General features: G+C 54.8%; 8 protein-coding genes across 8 annotated transcripts; 3 read left to right on the top strand and 5 right to left on the bottom strand.

Moving 5' to 3' along the window:
* Positions 1-37: 37 nt before the first annotated feature.
* Positions 38-1,854, bottom strand: QBC33DRAFT_167651 (zinc-finger of the MIZ type in Nse subunit-domain-containing protein). Its single transcript, XM_060422289.1, has 4 exons — positions 1,838-1,854; positions 1,655-1,764; positions 497-1,593; positions 38-437 (listed from the first exon to the last, which is right to left on the bottom strand). Exons 3-4 carry the CDS (start codon positions 1,565-1,567, stop codon positions 162-164), a joined length of 1,347 nt encoding a protein of 448 aa, XP_060288002.1. The 5' UTR covers positions 1,568-1,593; positions 1,655-1,764; positions 1,838-1,854; the 3' UTR covers positions 38-161.
* Positions 1,855-2,371: 517 nt separating this feature from the next.
* On the top strand, positions 2,372-3,854 carry QBC33DRAFT_524834 (white collar 1 protein). The gene is made up of 3 exons (XM_060426752.1): positions 2,372-2,850; positions 2,936-3,073; positions 3,222-3,854. Exons 1-3 carry the CDS (start codon positions 2,773-2,775, stop codon positions 3,726-3,728), a joined length of 723 nt encoding a protein of 240 aa, XP_060288001.1. The 5' UTR covers positions 2,372-2,772; the 3' UTR covers positions 3,729-3,854.
* On the bottom strand, positions 3,766-5,792 carry QBC33DRAFT_524830 (family 7 glycoside hydrolase). The gene is made up of 5 exons (XM_060426751.1): positions 5,342-5,792; positions 5,017-5,253; positions 4,476-4,947; positions 4,264-4,411; positions 3,766-4,178 (listed from the first exon to the last, which is right to left on the bottom strand). The coding sequence occupies exons 1-5, from the start codon at positions 5,419-5,421 to the stop codon at positions 4,135-4,137; spliced, it is 981 nt and encodes a 326-aa protein (XP_060288000.1). The 5' UTR covers positions 5,422-5,792; the 3' UTR covers positions 3,766-4,134.
* Positions 5,793-7,073: 1,281 nt separating this feature from the next.
* On the top strand, positions 7,074-8,343 carry QBC33DRAFT_524826 (RmlC-like cupin). Its single transcript, XM_060426750.1, has 4 exons — positions 7,074-7,591; positions 7,663-7,803; positions 7,861-7,875; positions 7,943-8,343. Exons 1-4 carry the CDS (start codon positions 7,381-7,383, stop codon positions 8,056-8,058), a joined length of 483 nt encoding a protein of 160 aa, XP_060287999.1. The 5' UTR covers positions 7,074-7,380; the 3' UTR covers positions 8,059-8,343.
* On the bottom strand, positions 8,023-9,763 carry QBC33DRAFT_524822 (Formamidopyrimidine-DNA glycosylase N-terminal domain-containing protein). Its single transcript, XM_060426749.1, has 5 exons — positions 9,679-9,763; positions 9,478-9,617; positions 9,368-9,402; positions 9,260-9,309; positions 8,023-9,211 (listed from the first exon to the last, which is right to left on the bottom strand). The coding sequence occupies exons 1-5, from the start codon at positions 9,695-9,697 to the stop codon at positions 8,268-8,270; spliced, it is 1,188 nt and encodes a 395-aa protein (XP_060287998.1). The 5' UTR covers positions 9,698-9,763; the 3' UTR covers positions 8,023-8,267.
* Positions 9,764-11,797: 2,034 nt separating this feature from the next.
* Positions 11,798-14,463, bottom strand: QBC33DRAFT_565932 (alpha/beta-hydrolase). Its single transcript, XM_060430437.1, has 2 exons — positions 13,723-14,463; positions 11,798-13,655 (listed from the first exon to the last, which is right to left on the bottom strand). Exons 1-2 carry the CDS (start codon positions 14,173-14,175, stop codon positions 12,060-12,062), a joined length of 2,049 nt encoding a protein of 682 aa, XP_060287997.1. The 5' UTR covers positions 14,176-14,463; the 3' UTR covers positions 11,798-12,059.
* A 63-nt stretch (positions 14,464-14,526) lies between these two features.
* On the top strand, positions 14,527-16,910 carry QBC33DRAFT_524809 (uncharacterized protein). Its single transcript, XM_060426748.1, has 3 exons — positions 14,527-14,596; positions 14,719-16,160; positions 16,220-16,910. Exons 2-3 carry the CDS (start codon positions 14,894-14,896, stop codon positions 16,639-16,641), a joined length of 1,689 nt encoding a protein of 562 aa, XP_060287996.1. The 5' UTR covers positions 14,527-14,596; positions 14,719-14,893; the 3' UTR covers positions 16,642-16,910.
* Positions 16,616-18,064, bottom strand: QBC33DRAFT_524808 (S-adenosyl-L-methionine-dependent methyltransferase). The gene has a single exon (XM_060426747.1). The coding sequence runs from the start codon at positions 17,755-17,757 to the stop codon at positions 16,831-16,833; it is 927 nt and encodes a 308-aa protein (XP_060287995.1). The 5' UTR covers positions 17,758-18,064; the 3' UTR covers positions 16,616-16,830.
* Positions 18,065-18,110: the final 46 nt, after the last annotated feature.

Below are 18,110 nucleotides of genomic sequence, written 5' to 3'. Positions count from 1 at the left end.
CCGTTCCCTTCACAAGAGGATCCGGAGTGCATTTCAAAAGCAACTATAACCATACGTTTGTCTCGTTACTGCTCGTGTTATAGCTCGCTCAGCGAGCCGATGGGTAAAGACCAGGTGAATTTACCTGGACTGCTCTTCTCGTCAAGCTTGTTCGGGCCGCATCAAGCCTCTTCCTCATCCTCCTCATCCTCCTCACCGTCCTCACCTTCCTCACCTTCCTCATCCTCCTCATCCTCTACGTCGTCTACAACTCGACGCCTCCGGCCCCTCTCTCGCTTTACCTGTGTCGACCTCCCAACACACACACTCTCGTCACCATCATCATCATCGGGTTCCACGTCCGAGGTGCGATCCACGTTCTCCTTTGCTGCTTTCTGAGACCTTTGGATCTTGCGCTGCATGATCTCATCCAGAAACAAGTCTTTCGCTTGGATTTCCTAGGTCGAATATGTTAGACATGCTTACGGAAGGGGTCCTGGATATCATGATGGCTTACCGAGGGACACACGGGGCATTTGCATTTTCCTCGGTTGTCGCGTATGAAGACCAAGATGGCAGCTTTCTCGAATGTGTGCTTGCAAACGCGGCTGGTGTATGGCTCGGTCATGGTTTGCAGAGTCAGGGGGCACCTGAAGCTGAGCACCTCTCGCTCGATGACGAGGTCCTCTTCCCCTTCGCCAGATTCTTTCTTGGCGGATTTGTTCCGGCTGTTAATGGTATCAACAGCAGGACGGCCATCCGGACCAAACCAAGTCGACGCATCAGGGAGGGGGACGTCGTCTTGGTATAGGGCATCGTGCAAAGTCCTCTTGAAAGAGATGTAGTCGTTATTCAAACCGTATCTCTCGTACATACTCAAATTGCCGTATTCGCTCGCTTTGGATTGTCGAATCGACTCGAGGAGCTCACTGGCTCCAGTGAAAGGTATCTTGTCCTCGGGGTCCTCCATCTCAGCATCCTCTTCTTCCGCTTGCGCCTCCGCATTGTCGTCAGCATCGTCGTCGTCCCCGTCGCTACCAGGGCCAACACGCTGCACTTTTCGCCGTTTCTCGGGCCGGGGCTGCCTGGGCAGTTGTGCCCGCACCTGGTTGTACACTTCATCGAGAACGGCCCTTTCGTCCTCCAACTCAGCCCGATAATCAATAACCTCGCGCAAAGCCGCCTCCGCTCGGCTTGTCAGGGCAGGCACTTCATCGCCAAGCTTCTCGGCGCACTCCTCTGTCGCTATCTCAACAGCCGATTTCTGATCTTCACCACGTTCCGTCCGTCGTGCCTGAAACTGCTCAACATGGTCCGTCCTGAAACGGAGGCGGTCATTTGTGACACCAACACTGTCTCTCAGTAGGGCGATAGATTTGGTCAGGTGCTGCTCGTATTTCCTTGTATCACGATTGTTCGAAATCTCGAGGAGTGCCCGCTTTGCTGTGTCGTTCATGGGGAACGACGGGGCCTCGTAGGGGGGTAATTCCACCGGTCCATTATGTGCAGATGTGGCAGTCGAAGCACCGGAAGCACCGGAAGCAGGAGGGGGCCTCGTACGTCTGGAGTTTTGCAGAAGTCGAGGCATGGCGAGTATTGGCTAACGACACTGTCCTGGATCGGCCTTCAGTTGCCGCAAACTCGGATGGGTTGAGGTGGGGGAACGCCAAGATACGGTAGGTTGAGGTGCAACTCAATATGCGTCGTGGCCTTGCAGGAGACGGTCAAAATCAAAAGGCGAGATGGGAAGGCCGAAAATATCCAAATATCTTGGTATGCTGACCACTTTGCGAGGATCGTTCATTTAGCAGACGCGCCTGGCTTTAGAAGTCGCGTTTGCGGGGCACTAGGTACGTACCTGCATACCTAGGTAGCCTTAATTAACTTATACCCTCGGTACCTAGGTAGGAAGTCGCATTAAGGGAGTTATGCAACTAGCCTCGGAGCATTTGGAAATGACATCGCAAGGGTTAGGGTTGCTCGACGGCCAGCCAAATCTTCAACAACCACACCGGCTAACATGGCCTCATGACGGAGCAGCAAGTCACAAGCGGATTTATGAAGGCGGAGACGTGGAAGTATCCTTCTGAGTCCCCCGTACTGCCATGCATGTCATGCCTCTCTCAGCTTCGCTTTTCCGGCTCTTGTCTGGTCTTGCCTCGAGTTTCCTCACAGGCTCACACTGGTGGTTGTGGGGCGATCTATCCAGATCTTGGTACCTTCTCCCGATCGTAGACCATCCACCTCAGCAAAATATACGCATAGTAGACACTAGCACTAACCGAATCCGGATGGGTGCCCTGTCGTATCGGAATTCGGATCACATCTGCCTCTAACCCGCCGTCTAAGACATAAGAGTGTGTCTCCCCTTGGCCTTGAGGCATGCGCCCAACTGCGTAGTACTCGGGACCGATCGCTTTGCCTACATGAAGGCTCTGCGATCGAAGCCTCCGCGCATGAACTGCTATCGAATCATCGAGGTTACTGGCCACGAGGGCATCTTGTATATCCGTAGTTTGCTCTCATATCCAGTTCTCCCAATGGCCCCTTTGTTCAGCCCCTATACTTACTCCTTACTCCCCACCGACCGGAATGTCTCGTATATTTGTACTTTCTTGCAAATCAAATAGGAATATGAAGCCCTACAAGCATTTGGACATGACCCAACTTGTTTATCTATCTCTTGACTTCCTGCCACAGTCCTCGTTGCTTTTGTTGCGCCTCCGACAAGGTCTTTCTACGCTATATCACCCCTAACCGGATTGCTAAGAGCAACACCAAGATACTCGCTGGATGCAGTCGCAAACTCAGCCTCGGGGGTACACTTCAGCCCCCTCGAGAATGAACCCCTGGGAATCACGCATGCTCCAGGTGAGTCTCTCTCCTGACCAAAGCACTTCAGTTGTGCACAGGGGATTCGTCGAGAAGCTTCGTATCTCACCGTCTCCTCTTCCAGTATCAAAACCTGAGCTATACAGATGGTAGGGTCACAACGGCGATAGCTCCCCGAACCGCCGTCACATGTTCGACGGACATCCCTCTCATCTACCCCGGGCTTTACTCCTCAACTGGCTTTGATATAGTCGGTATCCTGGTAGGCGTCTCTGTTCCAGCACCTCTACTAGCATCTATGCGGCATCCTCAGCCCTGATCCCCAGATCTTCGACTCCAATATCATCTCCTCTCCTCCAAAACAAACCAGGAGACTAACACTAAGACACCCCCTCCCACTCCCAACCCAGCTTCACATCATCGCCCGACCAAACCCGCAAGTCGACCTCGGCGCCGTCGACGCCTCCTGCGCCCTCACTTTATGCGACCTGCGGCAGCCGGACTACCCCGTCGTCTACGCCTCCGACGCGTTCACGTCCCTGACGGGCTACGGTGCCTCGGAGGTCGTCGGGAGGAACTGCCGCTTCCTCCAGGCGCCGCCCCCCGGCATCCGGCAGCGGCGTCGGAGGGTCCACGATGATGACGACTACGGCGGCGGCGGTGACGCGGATTCTGCTGCTGCTGCTGCTGCTGCTGCTGCTGCTGCCGTGCGCTGGCGGATGCACGAGGCGGTGGACGGGAACGAGGAGCTGCAGGTCGAGGTGGTCAACTTCAAGAAGAACGGGGAGGCGTTTGTTAATATCTTGACCTTGATACCCCTTCGCTGGAAGAGTGAGGAGTATAATTACTGTGTTGGCTTCCTGTGCGAGAAGAAAGAGGAGGAGGAGAAGGGGGGGAGTGATTTGCCCGGGTACTGAATAGGCCTAGATTTGATCTCAAGCTGTAAAGTTACGTCTTTATTAATACTTGATTTATGTGCCACATGAACATGCTGTCCACCACACAAGCCTTCTTACCACCACAAGCACTGCATCGTCAAGCCAGACACACCCAAGATGCAGTCAAAGGTAAGGACAGCATTATTTCTGCTCTAGAGACAAGGCCCTCGCCGTCGGCCCAACTAGTCACAAGAAACTATAAACTATGAATAACTTGGGTTTCCCCTGGAAATACAACTCGTCAGGTTCCATGGCCGGGGTGGTTCATGTATGAGGCCTTTTCTCATCCCAATGACAAGTCTCCTCCCCAGCTCACGTCCCTCCGACCAAGCACCCACCCCCCAGGGGTTATACTGAAGATTCCAAGTGGAATCTCCATGGTTGCTTAAGCCGAGAAGGTGGAATTGATAGGGCCGAACTTAATGTTGGCTGCGAGATAAGATGTGTCAGCATATTTTTGCAACCAGCCAGCGCGAATTCGGCAAAGGGGAGTCGAGGGGTCCATGAGACTTACAGTAGATGACCTTGTTGTTGGCCTGGCTAGTCTCAGTGTCGCTGGGAACACCCGAGCTGGTGTCGCAGGTACCACGGCCCTTGCCCGGGTCATCGGGAGAGGCGTCGGTCGGGTAGGTGGAGTCGAGCCAGAGCATGTTGGCGTAGTGCTAGGGCAGAGTATGTGAGCAACAAAGGCCTGGAGCGGGGGTGCAGATGTAGGAAGACACTTACGTCGTCCCAGAGAGACATGACCAGGACCATTGGGGCGGCAACGCCCTTGCTGAACTGGGCGAAGCCGCCCATGTCGTTGAAGTGGTCGCCGTCGCCGAAGGCAACCTTCTGGGCCTTGCAGAAGTCGGGGTTGACCGAGTTGCCCGAGGTGCCGGGAATGGTCGACTCCGAGTTGGGGATCGTCTTGCCGTTTTGGACATAGAAGCGCTTGATCTCGCTAAGGTTGCCGTCGTCGCCCTTGATGAACTGCGTGACAATGGTGAATTTGGACTTGGTGTCGACGGTCATGCCGGGACCGTAGAAGTCCTTGACGCCTTGCCGGTACGAGTTGAAGTCGCAGCCGTCAGGGTCGCAGGTGCCGGAGTACCGGGCCGAAGAGTAGGTGCCGCCGCAATTGTCTCCCTCGCAGCGGTGCTGGCCGACAGTGGAGCATGGGTGAGGGGTGTAGGCGGTGGAGATGGAGTTGGCCTCCCTTATAAAACAGTGAGCAAGCGCTCGGCTAAGATAGGGGGTTACTAGTGAAGGGAGAAGGGGGCCTTACCAGATGTCCATCTCAGTGCAGCAGGAGCCGTATTGACCGACACCGGCGTTCTTGTCGTTGGACGAAGGCGACCATTGGGCCGAGTTCGCCTCCCCGTTGATGAACTTCAGATCACGCGGGCACTGAGCATCGCAGTAGCCGGTTCCGTACTTGGCGCCGGCCTTGTTGGCGGAGTACTTGGACATACCACCGTCCTCGTCCATGGAGACGAAGTACAGGGCCCCGTTAAGACCGCACCTTTACCTCCGGTCCGGTTAGCTTGTGGCCAAGGAGAACTCGCTCTCATCACCAAATACTTCGATCTGGAAAGGTGGCCATGGCTTACCCAAGGTTGGAGACATCCACGTCGAAGGTGAACTCGTTTCCGAGGAGCGTAAACATGGCGTACTTGCTTTCGTTAGCCATAAGATAGAGACGAGATCCGATGTTGGTGGCTTAGCGATAGCCCTCGTTAGCATGGGCACGGCAAAGAGGTAGTCTTCAGGGACAGGCAGATCAGGTCTCTCACCATATGTCCCCTCAGTAACGAATGTCAGGCTGAGCGAATTGCCGCTGGCCTCAGCACCATAGGTAGCCTTGTAGTCAGCACCATCCAAAGCACACTTGGACGCGCAAGTCTTGGAGTCAGAGCAAATGGTCTTGTTCCAATCGTTACCAGTGTAGCAGTTGTAATACCCTCCCGTGTTGTGTACCCAACGCCAGTTGGCATCAATCGTGACCTCGCCGTTCACCGTCGTGCAGGAACCAGGAGCGGTGCACTTCTGCCAGGTCATCTTGGGATGGGTCTCGGCGGTCGAAGTGCCCACTTGCTGCGCAGTGGCAGCGCCGAGCAGGGCGGCGAGGACGGCGAACTTGGCAATCATCTTATCAACTATAGCAAATGCTTATCTGAACAGCTTGAGATCTTGACTGAAGATCTGGTGTTGAGGGGTCGGTAGGGGGTTGTTGTGTGCCTGCCTCCTTCGAAGAGGGGGATCTGGGGAATCCCCTTTATAGATAATCTTCATCTTCAGACGACCATCTCCATATCGATATAGGGCTTTCTGTTCACAGCGGCACTTTCTAGCTAGGCCTTCTGCCATTGCTGCCTTGGTAAGGTGGCCCTAAGAGCCATGACCACATCGGTTGACGAATCCAGCGAGAAGATCTCGGCCATACGGATCCCCATGCCACTCCAAATGGATTGTCTGAATTTCAGTATACCTGGCATCGGCACCTAAATCCAGCGAGGAGATCTCGGTCACATGGATCTCAGTGTACCCGGCATCGGTTCACAAGTCCAGTGAGGAGATCTCGGTCATACGGATCCCAATGTACTCCAATGGAGTATCTGAATTTCAGTACCTGGCATCGGTCGCACTATTTCCCTTGCAGAAGTGTATCTCAGGCAGCGCCGTTCCCCGACATCCCCATAGTTCCCCTAAGGGAGTGCCGTATCCCGAGTGGCAGATGGATGCGGAGGAGGGGGGGCATCTCGTGCCAGCCTGCCCATGGTTGCCTTCATGAGGAGGATGAGTCCAGACTGAGCCCATAGACTCACCCACTCCGGAGCTCAGCGGTTCGTTGAGCCTATTTGAAGAGGGCCGGCTAAAAAGTAGGTGCAATTCCTTGAAGTGGACCCGGCAGAGCCTCAGGGCAGACGTGGGACTATATACTCAGAGAGTGGAGAGAAATATCTTCTGGGACGCATAGGGAAAGATCACTAGATTCTATATGAGCTAAGACACTGCTGAGTGCGAAGTTGAGTCGCTCAAGGCTGGACACTTTGAGACAGCTCAAAATCCATTGAAAACGGCCAATGATTCGGGAAGTCGAGGGGCGAGGCTCTCCAAGTCCCAGGTAGGGAAGAAAGCTTGAGTGTGAAGGTGCGGCTGACAAACAGCTCGTGGTTCAAATCGAGCTTCGATATTAACCACCTGAGGTGAAGGGAGCACGTGGGGAGGTAGACCGCTTCGTCACTCGGCGCTCCCGCCCTCTTGGGAAATGCGGGGAGGAATTGGAGTTTCGAGATCAGGCAAAGTACTGGTACCTGGTCGAGATGGATTACCCAGACAACAGTCGCCTTTAGCCAGCGAAGGATGAACGGGGCAGTACGAACCATGTATAAACGATCACTCATAAACCGGAGCGGTTCCGGGAATTGCAGCCGTCCAATCGGTTGTAAGCCCGGTAGGTGTGTGTATAATTCTAGAAGAATATTATACCAGAGGTGTAATTACCTGCGAGGCTGTGACAGAGGTAGCACAATTACCGGCAGCATGGCTGGAGGCTGAAGGTGTCAACCTTCCCCGGACCTCCGACAAGCGTGGTGGCAAACTTCCCTACAACGTCAACCGGCGAGGAGAATCAGTTACCATCGCCAAAATGCCAATTCGCGGCCCCGTTTCAGTCAAGCATTATAAAAAGGAGACAGCCGAGGTTATCAAGCTCGGCCCGCTGTTGTGCTATATTTTTGAAGACGGCAGCAACACCGATAACCGCGTGGGATGTGTGACCATTGAGCTGCCCAAGGGCGCAAGCGGCCCACCGATGCACTGGCACCGTTTCCACGATGAATGCTTCCTGGTGACCAAAGGTTGGGAATAGAAGAGGATCCAGCGCTCGTTGGGATTCATGTGCTGACATGCCCCCCCCCGCCCGTCCCAGGCACTGTCAGATTCGAGACTCCGGATGGAAATGTTGACGCTTCGGCGGGGGAACTCATGGTCGTGCCCCCGAGGGCCGTCCACACGTTCAAGAACCCGTCTGACGAGGAGGATGCTGAGTTCTTCATGACCGCCACGCCCGGTAAGCCGCGTTCCCTGGACTCGCCGATCATGTGTTAAGTCGCTTCTGTTGTTGCAGGATATTACATCGACTGTAAGTACTTGCAGCTCTCCCGAACCTAGAGGCAGCTACGGCATAGCCTTGCTGACCACGCCACTAGATTTCCGTATGCTAGCGAAGGGAACCGAGGATGGAAAGAAACTTACTGCAAACGACTCTCAGCATCTAATGGCACTTTTCGGGACCTTCCCACCCGGCGTCGAGTCGGAACCATAAACTTGCATTTGACCAATTCTGATGATATTGGCATACAATAAAAAGATCATCCAACAGCCCTGCCCAAATAGTGACAATGGTTTGACCGTGTCTCCCACAAAGGTATCTTTCTTGCTTGCCCCCACAGCCCGATGACACCTGCGAATCATAGAATGCTAGATCGCAGTTGCTTGTCGCGCTCGTTCTTGCAATCTCACAATGGTTGAGACTCAAGCCGCCTTCCCGCTGAGTCTCCCTGACCGCCTTCCGCCCCCACCGCCGTTTGGCTGTTGAAGAGTATCTGGCGTCTTAGACGTCTTGGCCTCCGTTGCCTGAGCCTTGTTGGTAACGGGATTTCCAGCCTTTCTTTTCTTCTTTCGGGGCTGTTGCTCTTCACCATCATCCTCCGACTTCTCTTCCTTTACCTCGTGCCGCGCCTTCGATTTGGTGTTCTTCTTCGTCTTCCTCTTCTTCTCCTCGCCCTCGCTATCGGACACGATTGGCTCTTCCTTTACTCCTGGCGCGACATGGCCACTCTTCTTCTGGACGCCTGGGGCATAACAGCTCGTTCTCCCGCCCACCTTGAGGAACGCGAGCTTCTCTCCATTTGGCAAGTGACTGGTTGGTGCCGACGGCCGATTGGCCCATCGGTAGTGAAACATCCAGTCCTTGGGAAACTCTTCCGAATCACCAAGCTTATCAACCGATACCTGGCATACGTAACGGATCGACTCGTACAACTTTTTGGTCTGGGCGTCGTTGAATTCGTCACAGTATTGCTCCGGGTGAAGCTTGGCCTGATACAGGACCTCGTCACCGACCCAGTTACCAATTCCGCTGAGGGTGGTCTGGTCGAGGAGCAAGGCTTTGATTGGGACGTGTCGGGACTTCATCTTCTGCCGTAGGAACTCTTCCGTGAAGATGTCAGTGTCTACGACTGGGTCCGGTCCGTTCTCAACCAAGGGAGAATATTTCCGGATGTCCTTTCCGGGACAATCAACCAGTCGTACTCGGCCAAGCCGTCGAGGATCTGTGAAGGCAACTTCGACTGCTGGAGCTTCGGTCTCCAAGTGGAACTTCCAGAACCTCGGTGGCCATTGGCCTTCCTCCTCGGCTTTCTGTTTCTTGTAATAGCTAGTGTATGAAGTACGTTGCCCCTTGATATGCACCCAGCCTATCGATATGAGCGAGTGCGTCATCGGGAAAAGGACGAACTACCTACCAGTCATTCCAAGGTGCATGACGGGATGGGGGGCCTGATCTAGTTCAAGCCTTCGCAGGTTATCAGACGCCATTCTTGGGCAGTGTATAGAGAAATATGATGACAAACCAGAAGTATTTCCCTTGAGATCCAGCAGATATGACCTAGGTTTTGCCAGTTAGTCCAAGACTCAAGTCGGTGGAATCTCGTGGTGGAGCTCAAGTGGAGTTGAGACATACCTTCTTGCCAGTCAACGCAGCAGCAACCGCAGCGCCGGTCGTCCCAACCTTGCCAAAGATAATGGTATCGTCGGCAGCAACAACATTCTTGATCGTCTTCCCAACGAGGTGAAGGCGGAGAAAATGGACGACCCGGGCAACTGAGGAGCACGTGGAATTAAGAAAATAGTACAGCGACCCGGTGTTGGGTAAAGGGCTTACCTTCAGCAATCTCAGGCATTTTGTCAAATAGGAAATGGTGGCAGTCGAGATGGGATGCAAGGGGCTCTTGATGACCGTTTCCACAGTTTGGAGGTTGGAGAAGACAATCAATCATGGGGCGCGTCATGGTCAAACGCGTGGTTCCCACGAAGGCACGTGAGATTACACGTGAGGCATGTCTAAGCGAATCTCAACTGCTGGCGAATAGGAAACCCTCTAAAGCTCTCCACACCCAGGCTTTTTAAGCAGAAAATTTCGGCCAGAGAAGCTCGATATCTTTTCCTTCCCATTCAACCACCAAATCTTGATGGTAAGTTTCCTACCTTCCTTCGTCCTCTCACTCCTCCATTCCTTGATGACACAACCAACACCGCAAACTAGAGTCTTTGACCTTTTAAGGAATGAAACTAGCATTGTCACGTCAGTCTGAGATAGACACCTCCATTACCGATTCACAAGCTCTGTTGAACATCACCAGTGTGCTAACAATCTGTTAGGTGTTCCATCCCTGGTCATGTCCTACTCCTTGGACTTCCAGACCACTTCCGATGCCGTTCGAGGTTCCGAATTCGTCGTGTTGGAATAGCATTGACAACGCGGACCCGGCGGCGTCGCGTCGTGCTGGTCAGATATATTTTGCTCAGGTATTATGACTGGAACTATCTGGTTCCTGATTATGCCAGTTTATGTATGCTGCAACCATTGGAAATTGCCCTCGCTTAATTCCGGTGAGAGATGGGCCCTATCAAGGTGATGGTAAGTCATACTTCCTCTCTCAATTTAGCCCCTACTTCCTGATGATCTTAACTTTGCTTCGGCAAGTTGGAATTACCGACTGAGACTCTTTGTCTTTGACGATACAATTGGCTGTTTTCTGACCTTGTATGGGCACTGCAAACTCTTTTTTTCTCAACGCGTTTGGATCCACCTTCTAATACGTTGATCAGGAACATAGGTACTCTGTAGGTACGGATGTCACATCTTCTCTAACCCCATCCCGGATCCATATGATGAAGCGGCACTGGGCTCCGATCATCAAATGAGCAGACATGCCACTTCGTGACAGGCCTAGAAAACCTCGTCCACTGAACAGCAATCACATCTCTCTGTGCACGCATTGATATCAATACTTGAGTCAAAGCTAACCTGGCAAGGTATAGACGTCACGTCGGGTCATTAATTGCTCATGGCTCGGCCTTCCCGTTCGTTGCCTTTCGACTTGGTCAAAGTGAGTACTATTTCAACTTTCAACATCCCTTTAGATGATGATTCTAGATGACGAGTCTTATTCGGGTCTACCGGTGCAGACAACATATATTACTACCATTCATGCTTTTACTGATTTTTACTGTCACCATTCCTCCTTTCTTGATTTTTCTGAAGCAATGCTGACAGACCCAAAGCCAGATGTCGATCCAAATACGTTGTCATGGCGAGTCTTCCAATTGTCTTGATGGTACGTCTCCCAACATTTCTTTTTCCCAAGGAGCAACAGCCCTTCCACCATGATGACCAATAAAAACATTTGACAAGCATATATCAGAGCTCAATGCGTTGATGATATTGTTTTCCCTGATATCTCTAATTTGTCATGCTGTACTTCCCGCGCTGGTGCTGTTTGATGCTGACAATTTCGAAGTTGACAGATTGGTTAGCCACATCGCCTGGAAGACATATCAACGCGGGTTCTGCATTTGCAGCCGAGTAAGGTGAGCTCCTTTCTTTTTCACATTCCAGCCTCTTTCCATGATGATTCCAATTTTATCACGACGGTCTACATAGCATTTTCTTGCTTTGATGATACTGCCCTTGACAAGGCATTTGAATCTGATCCTTGCCACCTCCAACACCTTTTATCGGCCACTCATGACTCGGCTATCAAATAGCTAACCTAAGAAGTTCCCTAGGACGGACAATGATGTCAAATGCGGATTTCGGCCGCCATAGACCAGTCCAGGTGAGTTATACATGCCCCTATTGTATCCGTGACCCCGAATTCTTGATGCCCAATTCCGTGGTCTTGTATAGTAGAGTGGCATCCGACCATTTGTATCAACGAACCATGTTTGATCATTGTATGGATCCGTAGTTGCACCGTCATAGTCTTCAGGAAAATATATCGCAATGAAACTTGACTCTGAGGTATCCATTGATCTGTGTGACATTACCATTTCTCATCTATCCTACTATATACAATGTCCTATACACAAGGTTTGCCAGTCTTCTCCGATGCCATAACCAAGGTTCGTTAAATTAAGACGCCTGTCATGCCCGATTACCACTCATTAGCAAATCCTCACTCATTCGTAATCGTGACAGGCGGCAGCCAACGAGTGAGGCAGCCAATCCTTTGGAGATCCTTCTCCCACAGCACCTAGACCTCACGACCTGTAAGCCAAGGACACAGCAAGGATGAGGCCCAGAAGAACCGGGCCTCTCGGCGAAGGGGATTCCCGCATTCCCGCACTCTTGGGGGTAGCAGTGGCGGTGAACAGGCCCGTGAGCGTCTGCGACGCCTCGCCGCCGCCGCCGCTCCCGCTCGCGGTCCGACCGCCCGACGACGAGGGGCTCGCCGTGGCGGAGGCGCCGGGCCAGTCGCTGGACGCGGGGTACCACGCGCCGTTGACGATGACGCCCTCGTCGCGCAGGATACTCGAGACGGCGTCGTCGGGGCACGAGGCGCCCAGGGCGCGGACGTAGCAGGTCGGGGCGGGCGAGCCGGGCAGGCGCAGCGACGAGGTCGCATTGGCGGGGCCCGTCGTATTGAACGAGTCGACGGCGATGGGCTCGCCGGTCGAGATGCTCGTGCCCATGACGATGCGGGCGAAGACCTGGAACGCTGTCTCGGGCTGGTAGGCCGGCACGAAGTGGCCGGCCTGGTAGATGCGGCTGAAGGACAGGTTGCCGAACTGCCGCACCACGCCGCCGATATAGCTGTCGTTGACGATGACGGGTGCGTAGCCGGCCGACGGGAAGCGCGAGGCGTAGGGCTCGCCCACCGACGCCGCAATGGACAGAGACACGGCCTCACCGCCGATCCAGTTGCAGATGAAGTCACGGTCGCCGTACATCAGCCCAACGCGCACGCCACTCTTGATGAGGGCGGCGAGCTTCGGCACGATCGGGCCCCGCTCCCAGTCGCCGGTCGAGGAGAAGGCGTTGCGTACCGCGTTGCTGCTGTCCGTGTAGTTGACCACGGAGCCGATGGCATCCTGGACCTCGAGGCTGTTGAGATAGTCGATATAGTAACTCGGCGGGTATGAGTCTGGCGTCATGTGCGCGATGTCGTAGACGCTGCGCCCGGTATCGACATAGGGGCTCAAGAGCTGGCCATTGCAAGTCTGAGTCGCGTCGGAGCAGAGGCTGTTCACACTCTCAATATCGCCGTTATTGTCCGGGTCGAATTCAGCAGCGGCCTCTCTGCACTGGACAATCTTGTCCCTGCACCCATTGGGTTGGTAGAAGGTCGCGTTGGCGAGGTTCGCACGCACTGGGGATATGACTTCAACGCCGTACGTATTGTTCACGGCCATTGTCGCGTAGCTCGGCCCCTGGATCAGGTCATCCACACAGCCGTTCACGATGCCCAGAGCGACGAGGTGGATGTCCAGCGTCGATTCGCTGAGACTGCCGTTCGCACGCTTAGCATTCTGTTCCTCCCAAGTCTCGGCAAAGACGGGGCCATATTTCCCTCCGTAGCTCTCAGCAAACAGATTAACACCAAGAGAGCTGTTGTTCGGGGGGTTGTACTCGGGAAATGCGCCCAGGAAACCCTGCAGCATGTGCCATATAGCCATGGCCGCTACCTCGGTAGTGTTCGCCGTGTTGTTGGCGTTGAGTGAGCTGAATGTACCGTTCAAGAAGGTTGGGAGTGTGCGATCCTCAGGAAGACGACTCGGAGGCGTAGATGTGACGCCATGGACAAGGTCCATGGACCCATTTGTTGGGATATCGTAGGAAAAGCCAACTTGGTTGGGCTAGCGGTTGCTTTCAGCGCCGTCCGAGGCAGCCTTAGGTGAGGAGAAGGGATAGAGGAGCCCTTACCTGGTCTATAAAGAGCATGTTGGAAGCCCTGTCCCAGCCCCATTCCCTCGCAGCCGTTTCCAGCCGATCAGCGCCTGCCTCGACAACCTCACACGGCCCCGACTCGGCAAAGAAGCCAAACATGGAGCTCGATCCCGGCCCCCCGTTGAGCCAAATGGTGAGCAGCGAAGTTGACTCCCGTGCTGCAACGAACCAGAAGAATATATTAGTCGGGAACGAGCCCGGGACACTGACCCAGCCAGTGTACTGCTGCTGAGTGTCAAACGCTGTTTTGCATGCTCCATCAGGGACCTTAAAAGAGATCTTGATGTCGAAATCGACGGGGGAAGAGATTGTCGTCAGGTTTGCCGTGCTGGGGGGAAATTGGTTGAGGCAGGCTGCGGGAAAGGCGAGGAAAGCGGCTAGAAAACTGTACAGCAACACGCGGCTACTCAGAGCGGACGGCATGATCATTGGAGTTGGAACGCCGCCAGGCCAGTGTCGACCAGGACCGCGTTGTCGGAAGAAGCAGCGAATGCCATGAAAAGATAGACTCCCAAATTCCCAATGCACGACAACTTAAAGAGAGGTTGGAGTGGGAAGCAGAACGGAAAACAAACCTGAATGAGGGAAGAAGTTATACGTAAATTGCCAGTCCTGTCCGGGACGGGGATGATGTGCCTCAGCCCTGCAGGGCAAGTGGGAGAGAGCCTCGCGCTAAGCGATGGATGGTTACAGTCATAGGTTTTATCCCCGTATTAAATCCCTGAGGTATAAAAGGTACCACCTAGTCCGTAATTATTCGAAAATCCAAGTATATGAGATATACCCTCCTTTCCCTGACACAAACATGGCATCGCTACGAGTCCCGACACAGAGATGGACCCTGTCCAAGGTACGCGTGGAGCTCTTGCAACGCCTCATTCTGCAGGGCTCTTCTGCAGGGCTGCCTTAGACCCAGAGCCTATGTATTCGCACTATCCTTATTTGGTGTTGCGGCTGAGCCATAGCGTATAGCCCTGCACCAGCCTCACCAGCTTTGATTAGGTTGTTGACCTTCGGTCTGAAATGAAGCTGCCGGCTTGCCTCCTTTCTGTCTGTCTATCACGCTCATTCTGTCCTTTGCTCTCCTTCGCATTTGTTGCCGAGAATGAAAGGTATTGATAAGTAGCCACTTGTTGTCTCCTTCGCCATGTCCAATTCCACGCCCTCGGCCAGCGATATAATCACCTATATCGGGGTGCCCCTAGCCGTGCTTGGAGTCTTGCCAATCCTGTACAACACGGCTGTGACCTTGGCTGCCCTGTCCAAGATCAAGCGCATGCTCCGCCATTCCCGCCTGACTGCCTTGACTCGTAGCGATGTCGTCAACCGAGTCATCGAGGTCGACCTGCCGCGCTACGCGGTGACGCCCTGGGACAGGTTCACCGACCGCACCGAGTACTGGACGCTGTCGCGCCACCCAAGCGTTATCCCCGGCGGGAGCTGGACCACGTTCAATTGGCGGACCAACACTATAGGGCTCAAGACTCAGCGCGTCGAGTATGCTGACCAGCTCCGCCAGCCCCAGGTCGAGGTCGCCCTCGACGAGCTGGTCTGCTATCTCCTGGATCTGGGGGCAACGCCGGACCCCCTTGGCTGGCGGCTGCTGAGGAGTACGGGGCTGTGGACACCTGTGGGCTGCACGTTGATGACATCTCCCGATGGTCGAGAGCCGGCTCTATCTATTGCGCCATTGGTCGATTCGGACGGTCATTTGAGTCTGACGGCGACCTGGTCAAGCCACTGGACGACGAGGAACTATTCAGATTTACCGCCTTACTGGGTCCGGCTACCACCGGCGCCGCAGGAGGAAGAGGCAGCGAAGACGAAGAATTCGGCCGAGGCTTCAGATTCGATCGAGGGCGACGCTCCTCCCTACCCTCAAGGAGAGAGCTCTAGTATGAGCAAGGAATCTCTGGACTCGGCGCAGCAGGAAGCAGAGGGAAACTCGAGGAGACCAATCACCTGCCAGATCTCTATGGACGGCATTGTCACGGCGTTAACCCATGAAGATCAACTCCAGAGCTCCGTCAAACTCGACAGTCTTTACATTGAGCACATCAGGGTCCGATATGCCGAGTCTGATGGTGTCTGGTTTGCCAGCGCGGCCACGGCCTATGGGACGACGAGCCAGACCGTGCTGTGGAACTACAAGATTCCGGATGATATCCTCACTTTTGCCAGGAAGGAGACAATCCCCTGTGGTGTCCTTGTCCTCCTGAATGTCGTCGATATGTCGGCCGCCCCCGAGTGGGCGACGGAATATAACGACCAGGGGGCTGCGCTCGACCGCCATGTGAAGATGCACCGTGAGCAGCGGCAAGCGATGGAGGCCGAGGCCCGGATGGCGCCGGCACAGCGGGAAGCCGCCGTTAGGGATAGGGTGAGACGGGAGAACGATGAGAGGCTGCAGGACAGTTCGTAACCACCCCGGCCCCAAGACACTGTGAGGCGAACTGCTAACCAGCGTCTGCAGTGCGTGACAAGATGCGCCTCGATACCCAGAGGAGAGAGTTACGCATGATGGAAGCCATCCAGAGTCCCAAGTGGGATACGAAGTTGGTGGCGGAGCACAACTTGACCTGGCTGAAGAACCGCGGTCATGTTCCAGACGCCACGAGTTTGAAGGATGCGGTGGGTATACTGCTCCACCGGATGGTCCTGGACGGGCAGTTCTCCTCCACCATGTGCAGGATGCTCGATCTTTGGAAGGCCTGGGCGGAAAACGGGGGGATGCGGAAGTCGGACTTGAGTGCGCTGCAGGCGGATCAGATTACCTTTGCCCAGTCCACGCTGCTGATCGCAATGATCAAAGACACCTCTGCAGCATTAGAGGGGACCTTGTCGGTGGACTTGCAAGAATGCCTGCGGATGTGGAAAAAAGTCCGACTTGGATAGTGCCAGGCGGCCTTCGAGGTGTCGAGTCCTCCATCCCTTTATAAGACAGCACAAATGCCCTCTATTCTATGCCCTTGATGGTAATATACCGACAGTGGCACCCTGTGCCTCCTCAAAGTTATGTATTCTCTAATCCTACATGTTGTACACGAAGACACCTACGCAGGATCTTCGATGCTTAGCAACCGCTCATTCTACGTCCTTCCGGATGCCAAAGAAATAATTCCCTATTTTCTCGCTCCCACCGACCTCCTTCCATCCAAGACCGGGCACATACACGACACCCATAATCCGCGGGTTGCTCCAGCCGGGCTGCTTCGCGAAGTAACCCCTCAGCTCGTCCTCATTGATGTACTTCTTCCAGTCGTGGGTCCCCTTGGGCACCATGCCCAGTATGTCCTCAGCCACAAGATTCGTCGTGAACCAGCTCGTCCACGTCCTCGCGATGGTGCTGAGCACAAGCCAGCCGCCGGGCCTCACGAACCGGCCGCACCGCTCCAGGAACGCCGCCGGGTTGTCGACGTGCTCGACGACCTCGAACAGCGTGACCACGTCGAATGACCCCGGGGCCGCCGCCAGCGTCTCGACAGTCGCGTCCAGGTAGGTCAGCCGGTTGCCCTCCGCGAGGGCCGGGTCACGGGCGGCGTGGCGCCGCGCCACCGTGAGGATCTCGGCGGACGGGTCGATGGCCGTCACGGACTCGGTCGTCGCTAGGCGTGCGGCGCTCTCGGCGAAGATGCCGCCGCCGCACCCGACGTCGAGGTAGCGCAGGCGGCGCCCGGGAGGCGGAGGGGGGGAGTCGGGCTTCGACGCGTGGCACGACTGGATAAAGTCGTGGCGGAGAGGGTTCATGAGGTGCAGGATGCGGGAGGAGCCGTGTGGGTCCCACCAGGTTGACGCCAGGGCGTCAAAGTGGGATATCTCCGAGGCATTGACGGAGGGGGAGGAGTGGTTTGGCGGCGGCGGAGGTGTTCCCGTGACGGTGCTGGTGTTGCTTTGCAACCGCCTCCCGCTCGAGGTGGCCGAAGGTATTATCGGTCGAGTAACGGTCGGCCGGGGGAGGGTCCCGCGCGCATGGCGGGAAAGCGATGCGGTATGCCGCAGTAACGACTTCATGCTCCCGACTCTGGCTTCAGCTCAGCCTGACAGGGCCAAGGAAGTTCCCAAAAATGCGGGTGCACGTTCCAACACAAGAAGCCGATTCTGGAAGCGTCCGGGCGCCCCAGAGCGGAGACTCAGCCCCGCGCCACCAGGACCAGGTGCCGAGACCGGAAACCTTGTGTAACTTTGTAAGCCACTGTCATCACATGCGACTGATCCTTATGAGTTCGTAACGGAGAACGAGGTAATTGTCAGGGGGCAATTGAAGCTTGGAAATCGGAGCAAGACTAGCACGTTGAAATCTGACGAATCTGGCCGAGGCCGAAAGTAAGAATAACGAATTCCGAAAATGCGGGCGGGATTTTGTA

This window comes from Phialemonium atrogriseum (assembly GCF_030411735.1).
Source record: "Phialemonium atrogriseum strain 8032-3 unplaced genomic scaffold QBC33scaffold_2, whole genome shotgun sequence".
Taxonomy (NCBI): Eukaryota; Fungi; Ascomycota; class Sordariomycetes; order Cephalothecales; family Cephalothecaceae; genus Phialemonium; species Phialemonium atrogriseum.
Note: the sequence above shows the minus strand (reverse complement) of the source record. Positions and strands in the feature narration are given on the sequence as shown.

Coding starts and splice junctions, on each gene's coding strand:
- QBC33DRAFT_524809 (XM_060426748.1), top strand. CDS start 14,894: ATGTCCAATTCCACGCCCTCGGCCAGCGATATAATCACCTATATCGGG. Junction 16,161..16,219: donor CGATGAGAGGCTGCAGGACA/GTTCGTAACCAC, acceptor CAGCGTCTGCAG/TGCGTGACAAGATGCGCCTC.
- QBC33DRAFT_524830 (XM_060426751.1), bottom strand. CDS start 5,421: ATGGCTAACGAAAGCAAGTACGCCATGTTTACGCTCCTCGGAAACGAG. Junction 5,254..5,341: donor GTGGATGTCTCCAACCTTGG/GTAAGCCATGGC, acceptor CCGGAGGTAAAG/GTGCGGTCTTAACGGGGCCC. Junction 4,948..5,016: donor TGCACTGAGATGGACATCTG/GTAAGGCCCCCT, acceptor CTGTTTTATAAG/GGAGGCCAACTCCATCTCCA.
- QBC33DRAFT_524822 (XM_060426749.1), bottom strand. Junction 9,403..9,477: donor CTGCGTTGACTGGCAAGAAG/GTATGTCTCAAC, acceptor GGCAAAACCTAG/GTCATATCTGCTGGATCTCA. Junction 9,212..9,259: donor CATGCACCTTGGAATGACTG/GTAGGTAGTTCG, acceptor TCATATCGATAG/GCTGGGTGCATATCAAGGGG.
- QBC33DRAFT_167651 (XM_060422289.1), bottom strand. CDS start 1,567: ATGCCTCGACTTCTGCAAAACTCCAGACGTACGAGGCCCCCTCCTGCT. Junction 438..496: donor AATGCCCCGTGTGTCCCTCG/GTAAGCCATCAT, acceptor TATTCGACCTAG/GAAATCCAAGCGAAAGACTT.
- QBC33DRAFT_524808 (XM_060426747.1), bottom strand. CDS start 17,757: ATGAAGTCGTTACTGCGGCATACCGCATCGCTTTCCCGCCATGCGCGC.
- QBC33DRAFT_565932 (XM_060430437.1), bottom strand. CDS start 14,175: ATGATCATGCCGTCCGCTCTGAGTAGCCGCGTGTTGCTGTACAGTTTT. Junction 13,656..13,722: donor ACATGCTCTTTATAGACCAG/GTAAGGGCTCCT, acceptor AGCAACCGCTAG/CCCAACCAAGTTGGCTTTTC.
- QBC33DRAFT_524834 (XM_060426752.1), top strand. CDS start 2,773: ATGCAGTCGCAAACTCAGCCTCGGGGGTACACTTCAGCCCCCTCGAGA. Junction 2,851..2,935: donor GGGAATCACGCATGCTCCAG/GTGAGTCTCTCT, acceptor CTCCTCTTCCAG/TATCAAAACCTGAGCTATAC. Junction 3,074..3,221: donor TTGATATAGTCGGTATCCTG/GTAGGCGTCTCT, acceptor CTCCCAACCCAG/CTTCACATCATCGCCCGACC.
- QBC33DRAFT_524826 (XM_060426750.1), top strand. CDS start 7,381: ATGCCAATTCGCGGCCCCGTTTCAGTCAAGCATTATAAAAAGGAGACA. Junction 7,592..7,662: donor ATGCTTCCTGGTGACCAAAG/GTTGGGAATAGA, acceptor CGCCCGTCCCAG/GCACTGTCAGATTCGAGACT.